Source organism: Talpa europaea (genome assembly GCF_964194135.1).
Source record: "Talpa europaea genome assembly, chromosome: 13".
Classification (NCBI taxonomy): Eukaryota; Metazoa; Chordata; class Mammalia; order Eulipotyphla; family Talpidae; genus Talpa; species Talpa europaea.
The window spans coordinates 36,198,375-36,224,875 of record NC_140080.1 but is presented as its reverse complement, the minus strand read 5'-3'; the positions used below and the strand labels follow the sequence as shown (position 1 = coordinate 36,224,875).

General features: G+C 39.0%; 1 protein-coding gene across 1 annotated transcript in view; it reads right to left on the bottom strand.

Annotated features, from left to right (window-relative positions):
* The window catches only part of ARHGAP26 (Rho GTPase activating protein 26), a gene marked incomplete at its 3' end in the record, with an annotated part of 427,812 nt that overhangs the window by 11,021 nt on the left and 390,290 nt on the right, over window positions 1–26,501 (bottom strand). The window contains exon 21 of the mRNA XM_084252634.1: window positions 3,163–3,438. Coding sequence (XP_084108760.1) covers window positions 3,163–3,438 — 276 coding nt within the window. The remainder of the gene's footprint in view (window positions 1–3,162; window positions 3,439–26,501) is intronic.

Here is a 26,501-nt window from a genome sequence, read left to right as displayed (position 1 = left end):
TATAAGACATCAAGTCTTGATTGAAACTGATTAAAATTTAAATTTCAGGTCAATGATGTGTACTTTTGTTAGTGTAAGTATGTCCCCAATATTGCCTGGGACATACTTACACTAAAAAAAAGTGACTTGTTTATCCACAATTCAAATTTATCCAGGTACTTTGTTTTCTATTTTACTTGCAAAATCTGGCAACTGTACCCACGGGAAGGTCTTATCTTTTTAAGTTGGTCAGCCCAATGAGCTGAGTATCCTGTGCCAACCGTACTTCTCAAAAGCCTCGAGCAGTTTGCTTTAGGTAGGGTTCATATCAAAACAGATTCTGTGGGCACAGAGCTATGTTTGTAGGCTTTGGCTCTGATTTAAAAAAAAAAAGAAATCCCCACCAACCATCTCTGGTTCCTTTGCTCCCCATCTCTCTGTTTTCCGCAGTGCATCTTGGCACTGGAAGCACTGGACACAGGGAACCAAGGGTGCTATCGTCTGCTCCTGTGACAGCGCCCTTCAGACCTCAGTGGGGCCTTCAAGGGCATGGAGAAGTTTGGAACCTTCTGCTAGTTCATTTTTAATTTTTGCCTCTGAGCATGGCAACAAGCCAGGAAAGCACTCAGAGGAGTTTCCCTCAAATGCCCTTGCAAGCCTTGCAAAAATGATGACCCACCCACTTTCCACTGTACAGAGCTGCAGGGAGGTGGGGTCAGATAGACTGATGGGATGTAACGGCCAATCATTTTAGATGCCGTTTTTAAGGGACCCTGCACAAATATAAGTTATAGGTTTGGGACAGGTTCCTTTTCAAGGAAAGGGAAATGTGCAGGGAATCCTCCTCCAGTACACTTGCTCTGCTATGCTGCAAAAGGAACCTTCGTTACTGAGCTGAAACTGAAAGCATTAAAAATGCTTGGAAAAGGGGAGAAGAAGGCGTTTACAGAGGAGACATTATGCAGAAGTTCATGAGACCATTAATTAGGTTTAATTAAGAATTTATTTTTAAAAGTTCTGGCCAGGGAAGGAAATATGAAGTATCATTTTCTGAATGCAAATTTGGATAAATGTCCCACTGGATATGAATAACAGGTATGTGCCTCCCACTTGGCTATAACTTTAACAGCAGTTATATGATTTTTGCCCTCTCATGGGCTAGCTCCCCAGCAGTTGCCCTATCTGTGCTCACCTGGCATACATATTTAGTTAAGTGATAGCCAATTCCAAGCCTACTCTGCCTTGCCTATTGCAAAATGGCAGTTTCTTGAACAGTATCTTCCAAATAGTGCTATTTCAACAATGGTCAGAGTGGGCAATACTGAGTAACTAGGACCCCAACATACCACTTAGCCAGATTTTGTTATCATTGTCTTCTCCCAACCTGGGAATACTTTGGGAGATGGAAAAAGATGACCCTCCCACAAGAAAAAAAAACAAAAAACAAAAAACACCAAACAAACCTGGAAATATTCTGGAAAGTGGAGCTTTCTGAAGAGTGGAGTGGACAGGCAATAGAGCAGCAAAGCTCAGACACACAAAAAGTGAATTCCCTCAAAGCAGAGATGTACTCTACTTTTCTTTAGCTGAAATGTACTCTTTTGAGTCCCCCTACAACCCTCTCTGTCAAAGAGACCAATATTTTGTACATGTCACTCCTTTTTTGATCAAAAAGAAGTAGCTACATTCCTTAATGCTCAAGTCTCTTTTATGAATGAATGAGGCATTTGGAAGGCACGGTCTCTAATTCCTGCAATTTGCCCAGCTTCAGATCCTCATTTGGCCAAACCAGTGATCTAATTGGAACAACCCCGGCCCTATCTATCGTACAGCAGGCTAGGCTTTGGAGTTAGGAGTTGCTAGGCTAGGAGTAGGGCTAGGCTAGGAGTTGCTAGCAAGTTAACTTTGGGATCACCCATATGTTTGGAGAAAAGAGTGCTGGGTTGAGGACAAGAAGTCCTGAAATCTGGATTGGCTCTCATTTAGTCATGTGACCATGTACAAGTCACCTGTCTGTGCCTTAGTTTTCTTTCTTCATAATAGGACATTTCTCTTCTCATTCTTATGAGGATAGAATGAAATGATAGATATGAAAGTGCCTTGAGGAGAATGAAGTTATATATATAAATACATAGATAACTTTTATATATATAATTTATATATAAACTACTATTGTAGTATATATGTGTATATATAAACAACATGGCATTTTCTTTCTTAAAAGTTAAACTCACCTTTATAAATTATTTAAGCCTCTTTGCTAAACCCACCCCTAAGAAAAAAATAACAGCTATGAGAAAAAGATGGATGAGAAAATACTGCCAGGGCCCCCAAATGCTTATAATTCTTATAGTCAGCATCTACATTTTGGTTGAAAGCAAAGACTAAGTTTGAGAGATATACATACTTGGGACCTACATAGCAGAGGGTTTCTACAGGAATTTTATTAATTCTTTTCCTGGATTTAAGCAGTATCTTTTCTTCAAAGAGCTCAAATGTTAAGAATTAAGTATGGATGTCACCAAAGTTGGGGAAACTACAGCAGGGTCATCAGGAAAGGGAACTAGGTCAAGCTGCTCAACCTCAGAAAGAGGCATTGCCTGGTCCCATGAGAGCTAAGGGTTCATGACACCAAGAGAGAGAAACAGGCTGGGAGCTCTGATGATTCCTGTGTAAGCAGAGCAAGGAGGCAGCCATGAATAATTTAAAGAGACATCACTTTGTATCTCAATCCTTTATTCTGTTATATTTGTCTCTTTCATTGGCCTGACCTCTGCAACTAGGTTTTAGTGCTCATGGGCAATAGCTCAGCCCAACAAATAAACATTGCCTGATGCTACCTGGTAAAAAATGAGAGAAGAAAAGGCCAGCACATGTCTCAATGCTGTTTTCTCTGATTATTATCTTATACCAAAGCAAAAGGGCCCCATACTTGACAGAGTGACAAAAATAAGAGCCTCCTCAGGTGGTGCTCTTTCTCCAAACTTCAGGCCTCACACATTAATTCAGAAACGGAAGGAAGGATATAGAAGGGCCTGGAAAATGCCACATTGGTTAATGCAAACAGTTCCTCCTGGCTTTGGTCTCTTAGGCTGGAGCCATAAGAGGACAGGGACTGGACCCCTCATGTCCCTGCCCACCTCTGATAAACAGGAACAGATTGGTCATCATCCGTGATTTTACCTGGAGTCTTCATGAACTGCTTCTTCTGGCCTGTCAAAAAGCAAGTGCAGGTTTGGATGGCAGGGAACAAAGTTGACGAGCAGGCTGAACACTGCATGAAGAAAGGACCAAGCCAATGAGAGAACAACGGCAGCAACAGAAAACCAAACAAACCCTGCAACAGACCTGATGGGGGATGAGTCGCTTGACGTGGATGAGGTGGGCATAGGGCTGGATGGCGCCGAGAACATGGGCCAAGATGGCGAGAGGGGTGAAGTTGGGCTTGGATTCGGGGGGCTGCAAGACATAACAACCAGAAAACTCATCAGCACATAGGGTAACCACACCAGGAGCACAGGAGGTTCATGAGAGGCCAAATGATGGGGAGCTGGAATAGACGAGGAGCACTGAAACCCAGGATATGTTGTCAGTGCCAAGTCACACTTCCCCAGACCAAACCTCTGTGACTTCCAAGTAATGCCTGCTCTGTAATTCCTTGGAGCATGAAAGTGTATCTTGGCCCTGCAGAACAACTGCTTTCTAGGTGAGAAAAACTCTTCAATCATGTCTGTTGAACCTTTGGCCATGAGGGAAAAAAATACCCTGACCCCACGTTCAGGAGAGCCCACACAGGTATCCATATCAACAGACGCTGACCAAGGCAGGGCCAGCTTATAACTAGTCTTCAGCTTCCACTGCCATGTGAGTGTTTTTAAGTTGTGGCTCAGCAAAAATGGCCAGTTTTTTGGGCCACACAAGCCATTCAGCCAGAAAACAATTTCCTGTTTACATTTTTAACTAAATGGGCTGTGTGCCATTGGAGACCCAAAGTACTACAGTAGAAAAATGATAGCAAAGGCAGGATGGGTCTGGACACACACCTCTCAGGAGAGGGCATGCTATTACAGATAGTGTGCATTCCTCTGAGGTTTGCTTTCCAGGCCTGCCCTTTCTCTTTTCATGGACTTTGGCATTTTGATGCTCAAAGAGAAAGCCCCAGCGAGAAAGGGGTGAAAAAAATGAGGAATTGAAACCTTAAATCTGTCTATTTTGTTCTTTGATGGGTGGCTGATCAAAAGTTTGGAGCGGAAACGTTGAAATTACTCACTAAAGTATGGTTTGTGGATTTTAACTGGTCATGCTAGTCCTTTGACTTATTCACACAAATTACACAAACAAACATCTCAGAAACTCTGTGAAATCACATTAAGTCATAGATAGTGCAAACACCAATGATGGGGAAAACAACATGGAAATCACCCAGCCACACCATCTGCAGTCCTGAGTCTCGGTAGACTGCTAGATTGTTTGGTTCAAGAACTTTATAGGGAAGAAAATGACAGCAATTCCACTCCAGGAGAATAGGTTTTCTAAACATAGCAGGATGTTGCAGGAACACATAAATGTCTTACTTCATGGGGCATTCTCAATTCAGACATGAGACTCACTAATGAACTGATAATAGTAAGTATCAATAATATACAAAACTACCTATGCTTGTAACATAAATTCCTAGGGAAATACAAAGTAAAATTTCTGTGTGAGTTCATCAGATATCCCTACCCTAGAGTAATTAAATAAACCATTTGTTAAATTCCATTATGTATATTGTGTTTTCTAGAATACGGGTTCCATGAGAGTAGGAATTTTTAACCGTTTTCTGTACTCCCATATCTCCAAATCCTAACTATTTGTAAGTATTCAATAAAAAATGAGTGAGTATATCAATGAATCTCATTTAACTCATCTAACAAGCAAAGTGGCACTACTATAATTCCCAATCTGTGACAGAGCCATGTTCAAGCATGCAGGCCCAGGACTCTTGCTACCTCTGGGGTAGCAGGACTTACTTTGTTCCTCTTACTTCATCAAGCTTCTTTAGTAGCCCAGCCATAGCACCAAAGGCCTTCTTAACCACTGATTTTTCAGTCCTTTAGATGCCTACCACATTTGCAAGGAAAAATGAAAAGCCAGCTAGAAAGAGTAAACACACTGCAAATTCCAAGAAAAATCCCCAATATCCTGCCTCTGGTCTTCTGTCTAGGAGATTCATACAGTGGGTAAAATTCACATAATAGAAATTAAATTCAACAAGTATGACTTTTTTTCCTTCTCAATTAGTCCAATAAAGACTAGTTACTGAGTACCAGTAGGATCAAGACAGTAAATGGAATACAACATAGCATTTGCCGAGGTTCCTGACTTCAAAAGTTTAAGATGTATTTGACAAGGAGGGACAGACTGAAAAACAACTGTAATATAAGACAGTAAGATTCATCAGCTGAGGGGCAAGTTACTTTCCTTGGTTTAATACTTGCACCTACTTGACTCTGCGTCAAGTTCTGGGACAGTGTGCTTTTCTGTTTCTTGCATAGCTGTAGTAGGTAAGAAAGGCGTTACATTCTCAGTTCACTGATAATGACCTAACAAACAAGGTTTGGTGATGACTTCCAAACTGCAGTCTAGCACAAGAGCCTGATCTCTGACCAGGGATGACTTGAAGCACAATTTGGAGGCTCTACAGAGCAGACAGAGGCCTGGACCATCTGTTCCTCTGGTCAGTGGTCACCACAGGACAATTAAAGTCTTCAAGTTTGTTTTCAGTTCTTTTTTAGTGGCTTTTATAAGTAAGAAACACCTCCAGCTTGCTAGCTCATCAGTACCAAGAATTATGCCTTTGGTAAAAGGCACATTTGGGAACATAATCCATGAATACAATATGGATTCAGAAAGCTTTTCATAACTTTGGATATCTAAGGCCACTGGTATATGGTTGAAATTATCTGGTGGGGTGTGGCCAGAGTGCAGGGGATTCATGATTATTGTTAAGAACTTATTCTCCAATCCCCATGTTAATTGCCATAGTGTTAACTGGAATTTTTAACTAATAGAATTCCATGTGTTTGCCTGTGTTTTAGTCATAGCAATAACATTTATTTGCTGCACAATGACTACAATTTAAAATCTATTACTATTATGATTTAGTATAATAATAAAACGCATATGCCAAAGTGCTGTCATAGTTTTTTTTTTAAACTGAATAATCACAACTTTTGTGCTTCAGTGCCACATCTATAAAACTCATTATCAACAATCTTATTGAGCATTTTTATATACCATAATGACTGATGTCTACATGTATACAGAATGAAAATAAACATACAAATGTTCCTCCAAGAAACAGACAGCACATTGTATTTCAGATTTGATGTGATTCAGAGAACATATATGTATGGGAAAAAATGTCCAGGGATGATGATAATGACTCAAGGTTCTTTATATATAATCTTACATTCTCCTTTCATAACAGAAGTGTCTGCCTATAGGGTACTTACAAAGGACAACAGCGGAATAAAAATGTCATCTCTAAAAAACTCAAAACAAAACAGACATATGAAAAATGGTAAATTTCTCTATTAATTCTGAAACCTCCAATATCAAATTATCAAACTCTTTTCCCACTAATGCTGCCAAAGATAACAAATAATTGAGGTTAGGATAGGATAAAATAATTTTATAACTACAATTTTAGTTAGTAGATGACCCTCCAAAATCTCTCTATGATCTTTAGAGTTCTGCTAGGAGTTCTCTGAGCTGAACATCCCAGCATAATCTTCATCCTAATTGTTCCTGTAGTCCTGCCAGGCCCCTACATCAAGGCCCAACTACAGCAGCAACAATAACAGCTTAAACGTTAGCATGGTTTGGACTCAACTGAAGGTTCACATCAGCTTTATTTGCTGGCCCATGGTGTCTGCAAAGAAGTGACACAATCCCAGTCAGTCCCTTTGACACTTGCTGGACAGTGGAGAGATCATGGTTTAGGAAGATAAGGCTCAAAGACCTGGCAGCATGCTGGGTTGTGGCTGATAGTTCAAGTACATGTGTGGCAATATCATCAGCTTGACACCCTTCGGTGGTGACTCACTTGATGATGGAACGTCTGGTGGAGCAGCCAGGGCATGCCTAGCGTGCTGTGGACAGGGCTGCTTCGGCAGCCTCCCAAGCCATCATGGATGTGACCGACCCTCTATGGTCTCCATACCATGGTCATTAAAACCTAAGCTGGTACAAGATGAAGAATAAGCTGACCATTAAGAAGAGAGCTAATATTTTTAAGTTCTGATACTCAAAATGAGAGATGATCTTGAAGAAAATTAGAAAATACCAACAAGCAAGAAAAGCATTAAAATATAATTTATGCCATTAATGATCACTATTACCATCTTAGCATATTTCTCCTCATTTTTGGAGGGATAAAACTACATACATAGTAACCTGTTTTGTTTTGTTTTCATTTAATAAAGCATGTTCTGATACTGTTAAGTAGTCTATATCTTATTTTTAAAGCAGCCACAATATTTCTTATACGGTATATCTTGATTTATGTAACCATTCTCTTACTGTGTACATTCAGATTATTATTCCCCATTAACTATTATAAATAGTACTTAAACTCACATCCCTGTATAGGATCATTGCCTGTATCTTCAATTGTTTCCTTGGCATAAATTCCTAGAAGTTAAGTTAGTAGGTCAAAGGCTAGGAATTGTTTTTTATTATTATTATTATTATTATTATTATTTAGGATCTTGATTCATACTACTTCATTGCTTTGGACAAAACTTTTTTTTTTTTAAGATTTTATTTATGCATACAAGAGCTGGGATGTACGCCAGAGGGGCAGGAGGGTGAGAGGATTCACCAGAGACAGAGTGGGGAGCAGAACAGGTGGATCTACTAAAGTACACTGCTGAGGAGAGCAGTTGGTGAGACAGGAGAGGTCTGCTGCACCACGTGGGTCAGCAGCCTGGCCAGGGATCAAACTCATGCTGCAGTGGCTTCATAGCTTCATAGTGCTGATACTTAACCCTTGTGCCACCAGGGAGGCCTGAGAAAAGCTTTTTAGCAAAAAGCTTTTGGGAACTACATTTTGACTAACAGTGCATGGGGGCTGCCCATTCCCTCTCACAACAGCTCTATAGGAAAGGAACAGTGGCATTTTAAAAAGTTAGGTTAACTTTTCTCAGATCACAAAGGTTAATAATAATGTAAAACCAATAATGTAAAACCAAGTACAAGTCCTTTCCTGTGTTCTGTTTTCATCTGAAAGCAATGTTTAATTTTCCAAAGGGCATTCTACCAAAGTAATATGGGTAAAAGACAGGCAGACGGATAGAAACAGAGACAATCAGAACGTGGTAACATTAGACATTAGACCCCTAGTCAAATGGTATGGTTTCTACAAGAAAGGCTGGGAGAAGCAGACTAAGACTCTCAAGATAGGACCAAGAAGGAGGGGTAAGTTACACAAAGGGGGCCAGAGACTTGAGCCAGCAGCGTGCAGTAAAGAAGTCACAAAACTGGCATTTAAATCTCTTACACAGAGCAGGTAGTGGTCTGTAATCTGCAGCCTAGGTTGTCAGTCATTATCAGAGCTGGTCTGTGGGATCACTGGCTCAGGCTAACATTAACGGTTCATCAATCTCTCTTCCCGATTAGGTCTAGAACAGGTATCCTACTATTAAATCCAAGGTGGCTTGTATTTTCTCTACCTCTTATAATGAGAGAGAAGAGAAAATTCTATGAAAACCTATAAAGTTCTATTCAATCTAATTACAGATCAGTAAACTCATCTTCCTTCAAAAATATTTCTTTACATCTTAACTTGGGATGTCATAAAAATCGAAGAGAAATCAAACGGTAAGCTATGAAAACAGAGCAATAAAGAACACTGTTCATCTGGGTAGTGAGTGGTGAATCATAGTAAAGGACACAAAAACAAATTTTTATTTGTTGAAAATTTCTTTACCTATGAAGTATTACAATACAGAAATCCCCAGTGTTCTAACCTCCTTACGTTTCAGTATGTTTCTTAATTTCACAAGAAATTATAATTAGTTAAATCCACATGTCCCTAAATACATTTCTATTATACATATTGTATATTTCTAATATACATAGCATTTATATCCTTCTGCTCATCTAATATAATTTAATATGCATTTTAAATCAGAACAATGAGTCCTGATTGCTATTTTAAAAAGACCAGTGAAACCCCATCAAAGCCTTAGCAATTCTAGTTAACTAATTTTTTTTTAAAAGATTTATTTATTTATTTATACAGGCACTGGGTACAGTCAGAAGCGCGGGAGGGTGAGACAATTCACCAGAGCCAGAGCGGGGAGCAGAGCAGGCAGAGGGACCAAGGTACACTGCTGAGGGCAGCAGCGGGCGGCAGGGGAGGTCTGCGTGCCATGAGGGACCCTCCTCCAGTGGCTGGGGATCAAACTGGTCCTTCAGAGGCTGCGGGCAGCTTCGCAACCCAGCGCTCAATGGCTGCGCCACTGGGGAGGCCCCCTATAGTTAACTAATTTTTAAAAGTCTTAAGATTAATGACTTCAACCAATCTATAGAACAGAAATTCTGTCTTCTAGGTTAAAAAAAAATTGAGTATAAATTTCAAATAAATTTTAAACTCCGATGGAATGTGGTAGGCATGAAAAATAATTCCAAGTTTAAACAAATTCAACTCTTAAAATAGAGCATGTGTCTTCCGTAAGCTTCCCCAAGTTAGTAATTTGAATGTTTGCATGTAGAAAAATACAGAAATATTAGGTAGAAGGAAAAACCCTGGATGATAAATAAAGAATCTTATATAATGGTTCCAATTCAATTGTTCAACTGTATAAAACCTCAAAGGAACAAAACCTCAACGGAAAGGACCAGTAGGGTCAAACAGGCCAAATGCTTCCACTGTACTCCATGGCACACCCACTTACTGAGAGCAGTGTTACTTTGTGTTGAAAGTGAGTGCTTTCCCTCAACATCCTCAATGCCATATTTCAGGCACATCCGAATTGTGTTTTTGTTTTTTTTTTTTAATAAAATGAATTACTCTTTTCCAACTAAAAAAATTTCAGTTTATGCAGTTATTGGTAAGGAAACACTAAAGCATTTTTTGAGATACTGCAGAAAAAAAAAAAAGTCACTATGGTCATGTTTACTATTTCAAAAGATTTGAGTGTTTTTTGAAATGGAGACATAATTTATATACCATAATATTCACTTATTTAATCACACAAATTTTAGTAAATTTACAAAGTTTTGCTACTGCCTCCTCACTAAAATCGAGTGCAGTATAATTATCAATCTCTATACAATGAAGACATTGCACTTGCAAAAACAATTCATTCACAGTAACTTAAAAAGAAAAGGAAAGCAACTGTGCTACTAGATTCAATATTTCATGGTTCCAAGGCATAATTTAAAGCCACAATTCTAAAGCTAGAGATGTTTAGGCAGCAGTATTCTTAAACAAAATCTACAAGCAGGAAACTGCAACTGCTTCAGGGAGTTGAGAACAGGGAACTGGGTACACAGACATAGACACTTCATTCACTTTAAAATTTTATATTTCTTTATATGATTTCAACTTTTAAATCATGAATCTATATTATTTTACAATAAAAGTGAAAAACACCCTTCCATTGATGGTGCTAGGATAATTGGAGAGTATATGGAAAAAGTGACACTTGACCTCCTACTTCATATTGTACCTAACTAATGATTTACAGGTGGATTATAGGCCTAAGTGCCAAAGGCAAACAATAAAGGTTTTAGAAGATACTAACTCCAAGAAATTGGGTGTGGGACTTATCCAGCAGGGTATACACAGTAGTAACCGTAAAGGAAAATACTAATATACTTGACTACATTAAAACTAAACTTTTATTACCAAAAGACAACATTAAAAAAAGATAAAAGAGTTAGCCTACCATATAAACAGAAAGGGGCTCATAACAAGGCTATGTAAGAAAAAGTAAGATAAAGACAGCAAGTGGGAATTGGGCAAAAGACTTTAACAGAGACTTTAGAAAATTCAATAGAAAATGTGTCATCCTTTCTGTAATGAGGAAACGCAGATTAAAACCAAAGTGAGAACAGGGGCAGAGCAACATGGCGGTGAGGAGACGCTACGAGTAAGCTCTCCCATTAAAAATAGTTAATAGGGATGAAAAGCGGCAGGTCCCAGTGAGAACTGGGACACGGAAGATAAACGGACGACTCCAGCAAACTGCCCGAAGAAGAAAGTTGCCATAAAAGAGGACCAGAAGGGAGGGAAGCGCAGAACCCTGCTCCCCTCCCCCGCCCACAAAGTCGGCACTCTCCGACCAGCAGAGAGGAGGGAAACAACAAACCAAAACGGCCAACAAGAAAAACGGACGCAGCAAGTGGGACTGTGAGTGGAAAGGAACTATTTCAGCCACCACACCCCGTGAACGGGAGCTGTGGCGAACCCTGCAGGATCCGCCGCAGAGGTGAGCTCCAGGCGCCATTAAAGAGAGCCCTGCCCCCCAGGAGGAGACCAGCACCAGCACACAGCCCCGGCCACCCGGTAAGCTTGCGCAGAAAGCAGCGCGCTGATCCAGATCAGATCGCAGCTGCCCAGGTCCCCACGCCTGCGACCTAGGCTTGCAGGGAGACCACGGAGGCCCTCCCTGAGTGAGCAGGAACAAGGTGCCCAGGCAGGGAAGCGGGATTCAAAAGGCGCCATTCCCGCGCCACTGATCTGGGCTACAGCCCGCGTCCTGGAACTGAGGGCTTTGGAACTGAGACCCGGGGCACGAAATTAGGGGCGTGGGTTCCCCACGACGGTGGGGCACAAGGCAGACACAGCATCCCAAAGCCGTTGAGGTGTACCCTACCATCCCCGCTCTGCTCCCTGTCCCACGGGGTGGAAAATCAGCTCCCCAAGGGCTCTAGGAGAGATCTCTGGCGCCACCTAGCGACTTGAAGCCAGCAGAGGCTCCTGAAGGAGCTAGTGGCCAGCTGGGGAGTTAGCCCACACTGGGCCCCTTCCGAACAAGTAGTCTGAGCCCACAGGGAGAGCGAGCACCCACAGCTGGGGCAGACCAGGCGCGCAGAAGAGTGTGCCTGAGACCAGACGCGCAGGGAGTGTGTCCCACATCACCATTTTAGAACAGGGACATTTCTTCAGTAAAGACTACCTGCAGAAGGCTTCCTCAGGAGCCAGAGGTGAGCGGGGGAAGTTTGCCCACGCCAGACCCCCTCTGGCCTGCAGTCCAAGCCCAGAGGGGGAGCAGGAACCCACTGCTGGGGCAGACCAGGCGCACAGTGGAGTGTGTCCCCACATCGGCATTTTAGAACAGGGACCTTTCTCCAGTAAAGACTGCTTGAAACTGACAGATGACTCCTGGAGGAACCAGAGGGGAGCAGAGAAGCCCACCCAAGATGCCGGCCAGTCCCAACAACACAGTGTCCCAACGCATACGGCAAATTAGAAAACAGACAGTAGGGAGGAGAAGAACCACACGCAACCTAGCAACTCACCAGAGAAAAAGCACACCACAAAAAGAAAACCAGCCCCCAGATTGCAACGACAATAACTTGGAAGAATTTCTGAGCCTTCCAGAAAGAGAATTTAAAATTGCCGTGATTAAAAAACTGACAGAAGTCATAAAGGAAAACAACGATAAGGGAAAAATAATCAACGATCAGAAGAATGCAATTGAGTCCCTAGAGAGGGAAAACAATGGTCAGAAGAAAGAAATTGAGTCCCTAAAGAGGGAAGTAAAAGAAATGCAGGAGATCAAAGAATTAATGGAAGAACTAAAGAATTCTGGGAAAAGCAATGAAAGCAGAATAGATGAAATGGAAGAACGAATAAGTAATCTTGAAGACACAGAAATAAAAAGAACCAAAACAGAAAAGGAAAGAGAAGTACGAAGGAAAAAGAACGAGGAAAGACTTCGGGAACTATCTGACTCCATGAGGAAAGGAAATATAAGAGTTATAGGAATACCAGAAGGAGAGGAGAGAGATGTAGGAACAGAGAAAATATTCAAAGAGATAATTGAAGAGAACTTCCCAAATGTGAAGAAGGAGCTGAAAATTGATATACAAGAAGCAAGAAGAACACCAAACTTCCACGACGAAAGGAAAAATACAGCAAGACACATAATAGTAAAGCTCCCAAGAATCCAGGACAAGGAAAAAATAATGAAGCTGGCAAGAGGGAAGAAACAGATAACATTCAAAGGAAAACCAATCAGGCTGACATCAGACTTCTCCGAAGAAACACTACGGGCAAGGAGAGAGTGGAGGGACATAGTCAACAGACTCCAAGAAAACAGATGCCAACCAAGAATACTCTATCCCGCAAAGCTCTCCTTCCTCTTTGAAGAAAGAATATGGACCTTCCCAGACAAACAGAAACTCCGGAATTTCATTGCAACTAAACCCCCACTCCAAAAAATACTACAAGGAGTCCTAAAGCCAGAACCTCAGAGGGACGAATAACAATGAAAGAAGGCCAAAAAAAAAAAAGTTATTAAAAGAATAAATAAATAAAATCAAAGGAAAGACAAACACAATGGCAAATACAGATGTTAACATATCAATATTAACTCTAAATGTAAATGGACTAAACTCTTCAATAAAAAGACACAGAGTTGCAGCCTGGATTAAGAAACAAAACCCAACCTTTTGCTGTCTCCAGGAAACACATTTAGCTACAAAAGATAAAAATAGGCTCAAAGTTAAAGGATGGAAAACAATCCTACAAGCAAATGGACCAAAAAAGAAAGCAGGAACAGCTATACTTATATCAGATAAAACAGATTTCAAACTCAAAAAGATAAAAAGAGACCCCAATGGTCACTACATTATGATCAAGGGGACAATACTTCAGGAAGAAATAACACTCATTAACATATACTCACCAAACGAAGGAGCACCAAAATATATCAGACAACTGTTGTCCTCTCTGAAAACAGACATCAGAGAAAACACATACGCAGTGGGAGACTTCAACACACCACTATCAACAATGGATAGATCAACAAGACAAAAAATAAGTAAAGAAACCAAAGCTCTAAATAAGGACCTAGAGCAATTGGGCTTAACAGACATCTATAGAACACTAAACCCCAAAAAAACAGAGTACACATTTTTCTCAAGCGCACACGGATCATTCTCCAGGATCGATCACATACTGGGGCACAAGACAAACATCAACAGATACACCAAGATTGAAATCATATCAACCATCTTTTCTGACCATGAAGGCATCAAACTAGAAATAAACCATAAAAAGAAGGCAAGGAACTTTCCTACCTCATGGAGATTAAAAGCCACACTACTGGAAGACCATTGGACTAATGAGGAGATCAAAGAAGAAATTAAAAAATTTTTTGAATTGAACGACAAGGAGGACACCAATATCCTAAATGTATGGGATGCAGCAAAAGCAGTAACAAGAGGAAAATATATAGCAATAGAAGCTCACATCAAGAAACAAGAAAGAACGCAAAGAAACAACCTAATCTCGAAGCTCAAAGATCTAGAAAAAGAACAACAAAAAAACCCCAAAACCAGTAGAAGAAAAGAAATAATAAAAACCAAAGCAGAAATAAATGAAATTGAAACTAAAAAAACAATCCAAAAGATCAATGAAACCAAGAGCTGGTTATTTGAAAAAAATCAATAAAATAGACAAACCCCTAGCCAGGCTCACAAAGGAAAAAAGGGAGAAAGCACAAATAAACAGGATCATAAATGAAAGAGGAGAAATCACAACGGACACAGCAGAAATCAAAAGAATAATCAGTAACTACTATGAACAGTTATATGGAAACAAGTTTAACAATCTAGAGGAGATGGACAAATTCCTACAACTCTACAATCACCCAAAGCTAGATAAAGAAGAAATAGAACACCTAAACAGACCAATTACGATTAGCGAAATTGAAATGGTAATCAAAAACCTCCCCAAATACAAAAGCCCAGGACCTGATGGATTTACAAATGAATTCTACCAAACATTCAGAGACGAATTAGTGCCTATCCTTCACAAACTCTTCCAAAAAATTGAGAAGGAAGGGACAATACCAAACACGTTTTATGAAGCCAACATTACACTAATACCAAAACCGAACAAGGACAACACAAAAAAGGAAAACTACAGGCCAATCTCCTTAATGAACACTGATGCAAAAATCCTCAATAAAATTTTAGCTATCAGAATCCAACAATGTATCCATAAGATAATTCACCACGACCAAGTAGGATTCATTCCAGGGACACAAGGATGGTTTAACATCCGAAAATCAATCAACGTTATCCAACACATCAACAAAAAGAAATATAAAAACCATATGATAATATCAATCGATGCTGAGAAAGCTTTCGACAAAGTGCAACACCCATTCATGATAAAAGCCCTTGAAATTCTTGGGATACAAGGAACATACCTCAACATCATAAAGGCCATCTATGACAAGCCAACAGCCAGTATCATTCTCAATGGTGAAAAGCTGAAAGCAATTCCATTAAGATCTGGAACAAGACAAGGATGTCCACTCTCACCACTGCTTTTCAATATAATACTGGAAGTCCTAGCCAGGGCAATAAGACAAGAGAAAGACATCCAAGGAATCCAAATAGGAAAAGAAGAAGTCAAACTATCACTATTTGCAGACGATATGATATTATACATAGAGAACCCCAAAAACTCCACAGAAAAGCTAATTCAACTCATCAATCAGTTCAGCAAAGTGGCAGGATACAAAATCAACATGCAAAAGTCAGAAGCCTTCCTATACACTAACAATAAATCTGAAGAAGAAGAAATCAAAAAAACCATCCCTTTTGTTATTGAAACAAAAAAAATCAAATATTTGGGAATAAATCTAACAAAAGAGGTAAAGGACCTATACAAAGAAAACTATAAAACACTGTTAAAAGAAATAGAAGAAGACACAAAGAAATGGAGAGACATCCCCTGCTCATGGATTGGAAGAATAAACATTATTAAAATGGCCATCCTTCCAAAAGCAATATACAGATTCAATGCTATTCCAATCAAAATTTCAATGTCATTCTTCAAAGAAATAGAACAATTATTGATGAAATTCATATGGAATCACAAAAAACCCCGAATAGCCAAAGCTCTCCTGAAAAAAAAAGAAGGGAATGGAGGCATCACACTCCCAGACTTCAAACTATACTACAAAGCCATAATCATCAAAACTGCATGGTATTGGAACAAGAACAGACATACAGACCAATGGAATCGAATAGAAAATCCAGAAATAAACCCACAGATTTATGGTCAACTAATCTTTGACAAAGGAGCAAAGAATATGCATTGGAGCAAAGAAAGTTTGTTCAATAAATGGTGCTGGGAAAACTGGGTCGCTACATGCAAAAGAATGAAGCTTGACCACTACCTCACACCATACACAAAAATCAACTCAAAATGGATTAAAGAACTAGACATAAGACCTGAAACCATAAAATATATAGAAGGAAATATAGGCAAAACACTACGTGATTTGCACATCAAAGACATCTTTACAGACACATCACCCAAAGCAGTGATAGTGAAGGCAAAGATAAACAGCTGGGACTACATCAAATTAAAGAGCTTTTGCACAGCAAAAGAGACAATAACAAAAACAAAGAGAAACCCCACCGACTGGGAGAACATTTTTGCACCCAACACTAATGATAAAGGACTGATCACAAAAATCTGCAAAGAGCTGATGAGACTCAACAACAACAAAGAAAATAATCCAGTCAAAAAATGGGCAGAAGAGCTAAAAAGAAACTTCTCTGAAGAGGAAATGCAAATGGCCAACAGGCATATGAAAAAATGTTCAACATCACTTGTAATCAAGGAAATGCAAATCAAAACTACCATGAGATACCATCTTACACCAGTGAGAATGGCACATTTTAAAAAAACTAGCAACAACAAATGTTGGCGAGGGTGTGGAGAAAAGGGAACTCTTCTGCACTGTTGGTGGGAGTGCAAACTGGTCCAACCACTGTGGAAAGCTGTGTGGAGATTTCTGGACCTACTAAACATAGAGCTTCCATATGATCCAGCAATTCCACTCCTAGGTATTTACCCAAAGGACACAGAAACATCAATTCCAAAGAGCACCTGCACCCCTATGTTTATAGCAGCACTGTTTACAATAGCTAAGCTTTGGAAACAACCCAAATGCCCAAAAATAGATGACTGGATCAAGAAGATGTGGTACATATACACCATGGAATATTACTCAGCATTCAAAAAAGATAAACACATGCAATTTGCAGCAACATGGATGGCGCTGGAAGGGATCATGCTCAGCGAAATAAGCCAAAAAGAAAAAGAAAAATACCGGATGGTCTCACTCATAGCAGGAATCTAGAAAACTTAAATAAGGGACCAGGAAAATGAATATAAGAAAGTGAAAATCAAAATCAACAAAAAACTATGAACCAGAGACACTTTTAGGGGGGCGGGGGCGGGAGGGGAGGGATTGGGGTCAGAATGGGGGGGCTGCAATTGTATGGGGAATATAACAATAAAATTTATAAAAAAAAATAAAATAAAATAAAACCAAAGTGAGGACACCTACTAAAATGGCAAAATAGCTGACCATGTACCATGTATTTAGAAGATACAGAATATCTGGAACTCTTACACTTCACTGGAGGAGGGTTGCACACTGCTACACCCACTTTGGACAACAGCTGGCATCACCTAGTGAAGGTGCAGATCTCATTCTCTGGGAACCAGCATTGCCTTCCCAGACATGTATCCTAGCAAGGTGTATAGGTGTGTCTTCGAAGAGATGTATGAGAATGTGCAGAGCAAATTACTTGCAAAAGCAAAACCTTTTAGAAACAGCCCAGAAGTTGCAGCAAAGTAGAACAGAGAAATAATTTCAGTATATTAATACTACCATGCACTCTACTACGATGAAAATAAATGAATTACTACTACACAAATGATTCTTCAAACCATTGAGCAAAAGAAGCCAAAATAAAAATTATCAATCAAAAAGGATTGTAGCTTAGGGATGCATACAGTTGATCTTTATTATTTTAGAGTCTGTATTTGCAAATTCACCTACTTGCTAAAATTTTTTGTAACCCACAATCAATACTTTTGGTGCTTTCACAGCCATTTGTGGACACATGCAGGGTGATGAAAACTTGAGTCACCCTGAGTCACCTGAGCTGTCTTCTTGCTGCAGCTCTCTAATGTTTCTCAGTGCAAGGCAGCAGTGATATGCCTCATGGAGAAAATAAGTGCATCATGAGCTGCGTCCAGGTAGATCTGCTGCACTGCTGTTTGTGAGATCAATGTTAATGAATCAATAATAATATTACATAAGGTGTCTTTAAACAGAAACACATACACAAGGTAATATGGTTATCAGCTGACAAAACTTTGTGCATTTTCTCTAGGAAAAATAGTTCAATATTCATTAATTCCAGTGTATAGACTATAACTACTGCAAATAAGAATCTGTATTTAAGAAGTAAAAATACAAATATAAACAAGGAATTTACTACTGTAAACATGAGATTAATGGTTACCTCTAAGGAGAAAGCAAGAGATGCAGGCTCTTCTGGGGTGCTAACTATACTTAACCTCAGTGGTGATTATGTGGTATGTTTATATTTCATACAATTTTCTATATATTAAAAATATGTGCATGTCTATCGTAAAATATATGTTAGGTCAGAAGGTATGTCAACATATTAACAGTATTCTTTGGGTGATAAGATTAAAAGTAATTTCTTGTTCTTGGTACTACTAAAATGTGACATTTATAAACCAAAAAAATAGTAAATGTTAATAGCAAAATCAAAATCATATGAAAGGCTAATTTTACTCTCTAGAAGAGGGATGTTTAAAAGGGGCAAAATGACATTTCAGTCTTTGTTGCACTAACCCATGGTTTAGATTACATAATACAGTTGGCATCTCTAAACTGTTTGTATTGTTTCTGTTTTTTTTAGGTCAAATACAATCATCAAATATTTATTGAGCACCTTCCATGTGCAAGGACTGATTTTTCCATCCTGCTCTTTTCACTGAATAATTATGCTAACTTCTCTAGAGACTTCTTATCTTGGGGGGAGGGAGGGGAGAGATATAGTTATACCGCAAATCACTGGTTTCTTCCTTTCACCTGGACATGGGGAAATCGAGGAGGACATCTCCAGTGTCACATTCTGAGTAAGCTGGACAACATGCGAACCACACTGGCTGAAAGTCATTGGCCACCTGGAATACTTTCCTATTCACTCTGCTTTCAGGGAATATTTCCTGTTTGGACTAGGGGGAGGAAAAAGAGAGGGAGGGATTTAATAAGAATCTAAATGTCTACTGCTGAAAACAAAGGAGTATCTAAAATTAGTGGTGGCCCAAGCTTAAAAGTAACCCTAGGAAAGGGGATTCTTTGAATAAGGAGCCTAAAACATGTCACCGTGTTCAGATTTCTCAGCAGTAGAAAAAGGACTTTTGCTAAAGATAATATTCAGGATGATTAAGTTAAACTCCTACAACCATAGAAAACTTGGTCCGGATATCATGGGAGACATATGAGGCAGAGAGATAAGGAGAGATGAACTTGGATGAAAAGGCCAACAATCTCTAACTTTACTGCTCCCCCCACCCCCAAGCAAATAGTTAACTTTCCTCTAATTTGAATGTTTATACAATAGTCTAAACATGTGGAAAACTGTTTCTGGCTTGACTTCAACCTACTCAAACATCTTCTCTGCTCTATCTTCACCTCCCATGACTGGCCTCGCACCTTCATTGTGACCATGCACAAATGGCATTCTTCCTGTGACCATGCTCACCGCCTACAATACTCAGCTCAGGCTGCTCTGAAGGAATGCAATCTCATTGGGCTTCATAGTGAGTTTCACCCCTAGTTCATTTGATTCTGAAAAGCTTATTGACTCGACTGGAAAAAACTTCAGGTGATTTTCCAGCAAAGTCACCCTTTCCACTGGGAAAAAAAAAAAGGAGCTTCAACATTTGTGAATAAAAACAATCTGAAGGAAAATGATTTTTATATTCTCTTCTAGTTCTTTTATATTTTCTTCTAGTTCTTGTATTCCAAAACCAAACACCCACTGAGAAGTCAATGAAAATAGATGCAGCAAAACATTATTAATTCTGATCTCACAAAATTAAAATTTCTATTTTTTAAAAAAATCCGAGGTGGATCTAAATTTACTCTGGACAATCTATTAGTTGCTAAGCAAATTCTGAGTGAAAAGATTTTCAAGATGCCTAGCTTAACAATCTTGGTGATTACTTTAAAATGTTAACCTGATCATGTCATTTATCTGCTTAAACTACTCAGTACCTCCCCATTACGTCTAATGAAGACCAAGGTCTTCTCAGCTACACTATTGTAAGTATCTGTAGTCTGGGTTCTCTACCTTTTACCATTCCCATCCATCCTAATGCACATCATAACTATATGAATCTCCTAAAAGCATATGTTAATAAATATTTATTGAATGTGGTTTAATCAATAGCATTTCCCTGTTCAAAAACTCCCTATTACCTACTGAATGTAGAATAAATTCCTTACCTTGGCATACTGGGATATATAGTTACAGTACATTCTTGCCAATTAGTTTTCCACTCTTCTGAATCATTTGGATTTATTTTCTACCCTAAATGATACAGGTAGGTGCAGAGAACCACTGATTTCATTGAAGAGCAAGCTTGTGATCCAGGCTGTCCAGTCAGAGCACCCCCTTTCCTTGTCACAGTGTTGGGGTCAAGAATGGACATGTACCTGATTTTTTTTAAAGATTTATTTATTTATGCATATAAAAGCTGAGGTACAGGCCAGAGATGTGGGGGGTGAGAGGATTCACCAGAGACAGAGTGGGGAATAGAACAGGCGGATTGACCCAAGTACACTGCTGAGGGGAGCAGCGAATGAGTCAGGAGAGGTCTGCTGCACCATGTGGGTTGCTCCCTGGCTGGCCAGAGATCCAACTTGTGCTGCAGAGGCTGCAGATTGCTTCGTAGTGCTGTTCTTAACCCCTTGAGCCACCAGGGAGGCCCTGGACGTGTACCTGATTACAGCTCATTCATGGGGCCTAATATCTGAATGCTCTTCCTCTTGGATAGAAAACCTAAAATACTGGCTGTGGGTGACCAGAGATCATTTTTCCCATTACATGGCAAACATCTACCTAAAAATGAAGATTTAAAAATAAGAGAGGGCCTCCCTGGTGGCGCAAGGGGTTAAGCACAGCACTATGAAGCAATCCACAGCCTCTGCAGTACAAGTTCAATTCCCAGTCGGCCAGGGAGCAACCTACATGGTGCAGCAGACCTCTCCTGTCTCACCTGCTGCTCCCCTCAGCAGTGTATTTCAGTCTGCCTGTTCTATTCCCCACTGTCTCTAGTGACTCCTCTCACCCCTCTACATCTCTGGCCTGTACCCCAGCTCTTGTGTGCATAAATAAATAAATCTTTTAAAAAAATGAAAATAAGAGAAAAAAGAAGGAAGAAGAGTCAAGCAAAATAATAATTTGGGCTCCTGGATCCAACTGTGCTCAAGCTTAGATGTACCCTGGGTCTTCCAAAATTGCAAACTTATAAAACTTTCAATTTTTTTTTACTAACACTAGTTGGGTTTCTGTCATATGAAGCTCTTTCGCAATATAGCCCCAATACTTTTTTAGTGCTTGCATTTGTCTTCATGTTCGCAGTGCTCTCCAGGTCAGCAAACTATCTTAAAGGGGCCCTTTGCAGACCAAGAGGCAAAATCGAAGGTATTATGTAGTTACTCATAGGGCTAAGTAAAATGTAACAATTAAACATTATAAAAACCATTCTTATGTCCTGAACCATGAAACAAAAACAAACAGGCAGCTGGTTAGATGCCTGTAGTTATCCAACCCCTGTTCTAATCAAACTGGTTTACTTATGCCATGACAATGCTTTAAATTTTCTATTGCCATGTTCCTCTTGGTGCTGTTTTTCCAACCTGTAATGTCTCTTCCATTGCTCCTAACCATAGCTCATCCATATTTGTTTCCAATGTGAACTGCTACCTGGGGGCTTCTGTGATATCACAACGTCGTTTTACCTTTTGCCTCTGAATTAAGGCTCTGTATTTCTCTTCTGGTCTTGGCCCTAGCTTGTATTATAGCTATGTTACTCCTCCTGCATCTCTTGCATATTATGAATATTTAGTAAGTTTTTTTGGGATTGAAAATATCCAATTGCTGAGTTAAAAAAAAAAAAAAGATTCCCATATTCAAAGTAAATAGAAAAAGGCAAGGAAACATGGATCAACAGAAGCCAACGATAAAACTTCTTGTAGCCAGGGAAATCAGACATTTCTGAATCAGAATGATCTGATATAATAAAACTGAACACTCTCTAGTGTTGTCATGACTTCTTCACATATAGCCATGTGTCTGTTTTCCTAGAAAGGTGATGTCTGACAAATGGGACTGAAGGTGTGTTTCAGACATTTTGTTCCTGGTGGACAGGGAGGCAGGCATGGTGATCTTTACTTTGTTGGACCCCTGTGTTTCACTATTCAAGTTCAGTCACTTGCTGGCTTTGTCCTTTCTCCTGATTATTCAGTAGTGTTGGCGAATCTTAGGAATTTGTGTCCTGGTCTCAAATCTTTTGTCATATCAGTTGATCATACATATCTCTAACATATAATATTGTAGTATTTCCTTTAAGTCAATGCCTTAAAACATAAGTATCTACTTTAGTCCACCCTAAATAATAAAAACCTCATTATTATTAAGCCATTACATTATATCAAAGACATTCAACCGCAAAAGATGTTTTCAGTCTAATATCTAGAAATCTTCTCAATTGGGTGCCCTTAGGTCTCAGAAACAAATTTATAATTCATTCCAAATCTTCAATCTCTTTCTTTTGTTTCCACAGAAATACCTCTTATCTAATAGTTGATTGTTCAAACAATAGATGGCTAACTTGGGAGCTCACCTGCATCACTGCCTCCTCAAATGAGATGCAACATTTTAATGGAAGTGACCTATTCTCATGACTAAGAAACTGGTTTAATGAGGTTTGGAGAAAGCTATCCACTAGCTTCTAGACTGTGAAACTTCTTGGCGGAAGTTTCAAAGGTTAAATTAAAGGGGAGAGTATTTGTCATCCCAAATTATGCCACTTTGGCATAAGGATTATTTTGAGTTGATTATTTTTAAGAAAAAGCAGACAAAGGAATAGTTCTGAAAATCCAATAAAGTTATTTTTTTTTTGTAAGTGACATTTCATTTATAGAAAATCTCCACTTACAAGAGTGTTTCCTCCTCTTATACCAGGAAGATATGACCAACCAAATCTCCAGAAACCTTCAATGGAGAAGTCAGCTATTTAACAACCATACCCTTGTTTATTGTGCTTTGTTTGATAGCCTCCCACTAAGAGGCCTTCTACTCCCCTGCAACATCTTTTATTATTAGCCCTTTCAAGACTTTTTCAAAAGTTTGACTATAAAATGTCTGCGTGGATTTTTCTATTATCTTATTTAGTATTCTTAAGACTATTTCTAAAATTAAATATGGATTTTCCCTGGCCATTATTTCGACTGTTATTTCTGTCAATTCTCTCCTTTTGAGACTCCCATTACACATATGCTGGAATGCTTGATGATGTCCATTTGGTGAGTCAGGCTCACTTCATTTTTCTTCAATTGCTATTTTCCCTTTGTTCTTCAGAATAACTAATTTCTTTTACTATCTTCAAGTACACTAATTCTTTCTTCTGCCCTCCCAAATGTGTTGAGTTCATCTAGTAAAATTTTTTATGTAAGTTAGCTGTACTTTTCAAGTCCATGTTTTCCTTTTTATTCTTTATTGTCATTTCTCTTTATTGACAGTCTCTATTTGTTGTTTCATTGTCATCATGCTTTCCTTTAATTCTTTAAATCTGACTTCTTTTAGTTTCTTTAGCATCTACTTATAATAGCTGTTTTAAAGACTACCTCTGCAAAATTTATTATCAGGGGAGGTCTAGAGGTGGCTACTATTTCTCCCTCTGCATAAGGGTCACCTTTTCTATGTATGTTTTATAATTTTGTTGTTGGGAAGAGGTTACTTTAGATAATATATTATAACAACGCTGGATATAGATTTTTCCTCTAAACCATTAGAGGCCATTGTCTTTGTTGCTTGTTTGTTTAATAAAGTGCCTTGCTAAACTGAGTTATGTGGCTCTACTGACTTTGTGAACACTGATGTCTCTATTGTTTTTTCTTTAAAATTTCTATTTTCATTTTAAGGTATAGACTCATAAGTTTGTCCCTACATATTTGTGTAGCCTACTCACCAGTCAATGACTAGGCAGAGATTGTCAAAGACCTGAGGCCAGTATGTCTTCTGTCCTCTGTTAATGGAGCTTTGTGTGAGAAGGGGTGCACGTGTAACATTCAGGCTATTTTCAAGACTGACCTGGCTTTTACTTTCTGCTGGGCCATTTCATATCTCCTCTATACATGCACATAACCTCAGGTTTGTGACCCTCTCCAATTTCTGCTGTGATTGTATGCAGACCTAGTTAGAAATATGTATGTTTGCTCCAACTAAAATCCAAGAATAGCTAAGTAGAGTCATTGATCTTCTATGCTTGCCAGCTGCCCAACTTGGCATTTCTACTACTTGCCACTTGCCACTCGCCAAATTGAGTGAGTTTCTTTTAGGGATGGCAGTAAGGCTGCTGTCTTCATAGCCTGCCCCACTCTGGCAAACATCTGCCCTGATCCAGGAGGGGAAAAGGGTTGACAACAGCCAGGCCCGAAAGCCCCCAATGTTCTTACCTGAAATTAAATGGTTTTTAAAAGCATAAGCGCTTCACAGCTTGTATATCTTTGGCTGAAATGGTTTTTTTCAATTCTGTCCAGTTTTTTCTTGGTTTTTAGAGAGAAAATTTGCCTTCCTTCTTATTTGGTTATCATCAGAACTCCTATGCCTTTGAAATTTTAATTTTCAATTTGCATACAAAATAATTCATTCTTTCTAGTATTCAGTTATATGGGTTTGACAAATGTGTAGAGCCATATCCACCATCAAAGTCTCACAACACAGAATTGTCTCCATTACCCTTGTTACCCTTTTGTATTCAAATCTTTCCCCCACCGGACCCCTGACTTGTTCTCTGCCCTACAAATTTGCCTTTACAGAATCAGAGCAAACATTAGAATCCAGGTCTATCAGACTTTAAAGCTCTAACCTTATTGTCTCCTAATATGCAAAACTTGTGTATATACAAAGGATAGCTCTCCTATTATAGGACGTAGAAGGGCAGTGTAGTATAACTGTTCAGAGTAAGAATTTGAGAAGCAGACTGCCTAGATTCAAATCTTGGCTTCATTATTTACTTGCTTTATAACTTTGGACAAGTAGCTTAACCTCTCTGTATCTCTAGGTTTCCCCTTTGGTAAAATAAGGATTATTAATGAACTTGACTTCCATTATGTTAGCCTGCTGTGAATCAAATTTATATACGTAAAATGAGGTAAACATCATGAAAATATTTTCCATTAATTCTACTATTCACAAAAACATCTGTAACTAGCAGGTTAATGATCTATTTTTAACTTTTTTAGATTGGAGAAGGAATTGAGTGAAGCCAGTAGATGTTGGCTTGAAAAAGGCAGTGCATATAAAACTAGAGGATGTCTGAAAATGCACGGAATACTCAGATTTATTTCTTGTTGGACTTCCCAGAAAGGAAGATTATGTCACTTTGCAGGGAAGGGGAATAATCATTTCATACTCATACTATCCAATCTCACTAGTGATCTAACTAATCACCTGTTTTTCACATCAATAATTAACTTCTACTAAACAAAAAAGTAACTCTGATTTCTTAAAAGACTACCTCTTTCTTGCACCTCAACGTCACAATTTATAGAGGGCCAATAGCTTTCAAAGGGATGGTGAAATGATGTTGGTAATAAATCATGGTAAAATTATTCAATAATTACTACGTGCCAGGTATTCTCCCAACCTTTGGAAGGGGTCACTTTCTTTAATTTTTGTAGACAGCTACTATTCCCACTTTTCAGATAAGAAAACAGAAGATTTTGTATTTTTGCCTAGCGAATGAGATTGGGATTTGAAACTAGCCAAAAATTTAGCCACTATGGTATTTATGTTTTTTTTTTCATCTTGAAATCAAACTAATTTTGATTTTTCATAAAAATATGAGTTTTCAATTCACAGAAGGAGATGCATAGTTCATTGTGCCAGGAAAAAAAATACCTTTGATGGTACCTAGAAGGAAAAGATCACCAAAGTGGCATTCTAGTAACCTCTAAGCATATCCTGCTCCATGGGGCACAGCGCCTCTCTCTTTCTTGTGTTCTAGACATATTTTGTCTGCTGTGCAGGCAAACTGGAGACTCCCTGCCTGTGCCGCGTTGTTCATTCATGTGCTCTTGCTCTCATTCTAATGAGGTCTTCTCCCTTTACTTATAAAGCAAGCATGTGTTGGCAGACATAAAATAAAATATAGT